Here is a 3,388-nt window from a genome sequence, read left to right as displayed (position 1 = left end):
CCCCCCCCCCCCCCCCCGCCACTGTTCTGGACACTAAACAATCCTAGGGTAGGTCGACAACATTTGTCCATATACTGGAGTGGGAGACCTTTGGCATTTATGGATTTACAGTACAGTGAGAAAGGTCAGAGTTACCATGAAACTTGTTTACATCATAAAAATGCACACTGCTGAATTTGACATTACACTCTTTTAATTTACCAAAAATCTATTTTCTACCTGAGACCTGTTAGTTCTTATATTTTTACTTTTAAAACCAGCATTAGTCATGGAGTGACTTGGTAAATCATCTTCTAGTAGGAAATCATATTTTAAATTAGTTCTTAAGGAAATTTTAACTCTATAAATTAGATTTCCAGTGTTACTGTTTTTGATCAACTTACATCGGCAGAGTTTGAATCAGTGACTAAATGTTTAACCATTATTCTCATTTAAATATAAGTGACGAGTGTAATCCCAAGCTGTCATCTACTCAGTGTCACCAGTCACCTTCAGTCTCATTATACTGAGAAGCAGAGAAGGTGCCAGACAGAAGAGTTGCTACATATGAGGAGAGAGCCGGAAAGCCACACTGAAATGTGAGCTGAGTAGTTGGCCATGTTAACTGATTCCCTCCCCAACCTTGGAGCACCCAAGTCAAGTCTCTGCTTTAGCAAACTTTAAACTACCAGATAGCACAGCCTCCTGGGTGCATATAAGTGAGTATTACCTCATCCGTTCTCAGGAATATATCGAACATATCAAGATGGTGCTAGATGTTAAGCTCAGGCAAGCCAAAGTCCTTTGGTACATTCAAAAAAATAGTTTCATGCAGCTTCTGTCTCCTCTGGCACCTTCTCTGCTTCTTCTCTGGCTCAGTATAATGGGACTGAAAACCTGGTGACATTGAGTTGTGACACTTGGTATTACACTCATCAGTTATATTTAAATGAGTATGTATAATGGTTAAATCTTTAGTCCCTGACTCAGACTTCACCAGTAAAAGTTCATTAAAAACATGGATGACATTTGGCATTCTAATTTATAGCATTAAAATGTACGTATTTCTCACCATTTTCCATTTAAGATGAGAGTCACAATCTCAGGCAGTGTATTTCATGTTTTCCCTGGAAATGTCATGGCATCTTGGGTTCCAAGTTCTGATGGGCGTAGTCCTGAGGTTTTTAGATTTGCCTTCATGAGCTTTCCCATCTGGCTAGCCAGGGCATGTTGTCTGCAATGAAGAACCAGCGTCAAATTCAATGATGAAGTAAATGAAGCTTATTTTGGGGACTTGCCTTACTTCCCTTGCCAACCCCCTGCTTCCTTACTTACAAAATAGTTTCACATATAGGACAGTCACCATTTGAATCCACCACCTTCTGTTTTGTTAGCCTTTGTTTTGCTCTAGTTGCTGCTCACAGCCTTAATCTTGTTTTCTTTTCTTTTCTTTCTTTCCTTCCTTCCTTCCTTCCTTCCTTCCTTCCTTCCTTCCTTCCTTCCTTCCTTCCTTCCTTTCTTTCTTTCTTTTCTGCTTCTTTATCCCCTCACCAATCATCTGCTGTTACTACCTCCTGGTTCTATAATTCTATTGCCCTCCCACCCTTCATTGCTCCTTTTGGAAATAGGAGGTGAGAAAGAGATAAAGGAGAAAGGATTTTGAAAAAACAAATATGGTATAGACAAAGAAACGACCATGTCTTCGTTCTGCGTGTATGGTACTGCCCACATGTGACCCTTTAAATATACAGATTTTAAAATGTTTGGTGGCTAAGGTACCTAGAGCCATTTGTACAAGGCTGTCTCTTTTTAAAATATTATACTTTTTGCCCATTGTCATGAGAAACTGATTTTGATCTCAATCTCTGTCAACACCATTATTTATATGATGTGTTTCTATGTAAAGTAAACTCATACCCTAAACCAATGTATTGGAACCAGTGGCCAAGAACAAGTGAGTAGATACTCTTGCTTTCCTAAAGATTTCCACAAGAACCTAATTTCCTTTTTTGTTTTTTCCCCCTTCCAGATTCTGTTTTAAATGACTTTATTATGATGCACTGTGTTTTTATGCCAAATACCCAGCTTTGCCCAGCCCTGGTGGCCCAATATCCTTTTATTGTGATTGTAAGTTCCTAGTCCCTCAAAGACAACCCCACCTGTCGAAGGCCATTCTCTCATCTCATCTTCTGAAGGTAAGTCACGGCCCAGGCAGAGTTGTACATTCCACCCTCGTCACACTGAAATGTGTTTTCCCACATTTCCCACGGTTTTCCCCTGTACAGACTCTAGCTCTGCCCGGCAGAGGTCTGCTGTGCCATGTTTAAGGATTTCCTCCTTGTTACCTGTATTGGGCCATTCTTTCATTGCTATAACGAAATACCTGAGGCTGGGTAATTTTTAAGAAAAGAGGTTTAATTGACTGGCAGTTCTGCAGGTTGCCTAGGAAGCATCGTGCCAGCCTCTGTTTCTGGGGAGGCCTTGGGAAACTTATAATTGTGGCCAAAGGTCAAGGGGGAGCAGGAGTCAGCTGGGGGAGGTGGCAAACACTTTTAAACGACCAGATCTCATGAGAATTCACTATCTTAAGGACAGCACCAAGACATGAGGGATCCACCCCTATAACCCAAACACCTCCCACCAGGCCCACCTCCAACACTGAGGATTACATTTCAACATGAGATGAGATTTGGACGGGGACAAACATCCAAACTGTATCATTATCTGTGCAGAGAAGTGTGAACCAGCTTACCACAGGAAGGTGATGCTGGCAAAAAAAATATCCATGCCTGGGAGGCAGGCTAGAGAGGGTTATGGAGAAGAACCTGGGAGTATTAGCAGGAACGGTTCGCTAACATCAGAGACAGACTGTTCCCTGGCATGATGGACGGTGGTCGGCTTGTGTTCCTCCTCTGAGCTATGGTATTAAATTGTTAACATGCTGAGATAAATACAAGTTATCACTGTAGGATAACTTTCTTTTCCCATTCATCCTAGTCCATCCTCTCCTCTAGATACCAAAATTTCTTTCTTTGTTACTACTTTTTATTATCATCTTATTGACTTAAAGACCCAAAATTTGAAATCCAATGACAATTCCTCTCTATAGCTTGAAGGCCAAGTTTGTTTGGGACAGCTTTTCAACAGTGTTTGGAATGGCCCAGTTGATGCTGGTATGTAGCACAGAGCAAACATTCTCAGAAAATGGGAGTGGAATAAAAGAAGTGGGTATTATTAATGAGCTTCACACTCAATTTTGGGAGCATGTGAAAGTATATTCTAAGATTTTGTTTTATTTTTAGAACAACAAAAATTTAAACCCCAAATCACTTTGGCCGTTTTGATCAGTTAAATATATTGAAGGAGAATGGCTCTTTTATTCTTTTTTTTTTTTTTTTTTTTTTTTTTT

At 40.3% G+C, this 3,388-nt stretch overlaps 1 protein-coding gene across 7 annotated transcripts in view; it reads left to right on the top strand.

Annotated features, from left to right (window-relative positions):
• Positions 1-3,388, top strand: part of RAPGEF4 (Rap guanine nucleotide exchange factor 4) — a 326,385-nt gene that overhangs the window by 269,657 nt on the left and 53,340 nt on the right. For all 7 annotated transcript variants that reach the window (XM_017856973.1, XM_017856976.1, XM_017856974.1 and 4 more), the window contains one exon: positions 2,009-2,087. In XM_017856973.1, coding sequence (XP_017712462.1) covers positions 2,009-2,087 — 79 coding nt within the window. The remainder of the gene's footprint in view (positions 1-2,008; positions 2,088-3,388) is intronic.

Source organism: Rhinopithecus bieti, unplaced genomic scaffold, assembly GCF_001698545.2.
Source record: "Rhinopithecus bieti isolate Rb0 unplaced genomic scaffold, ASM169854v2 scaffold_43749, whole genome shotgun sequence".
Classification (NCBI taxonomy): Eukaryota; Metazoa; Chordata; class Mammalia; order Primates; family Cercopithecidae; genus Rhinopithecus; species Rhinopithecus bieti.
The sequence above is the reverse complement of the archived record's forward strand: the minus strand, read 5'-3'. Positions and strand labels throughout refer to the sequence as shown.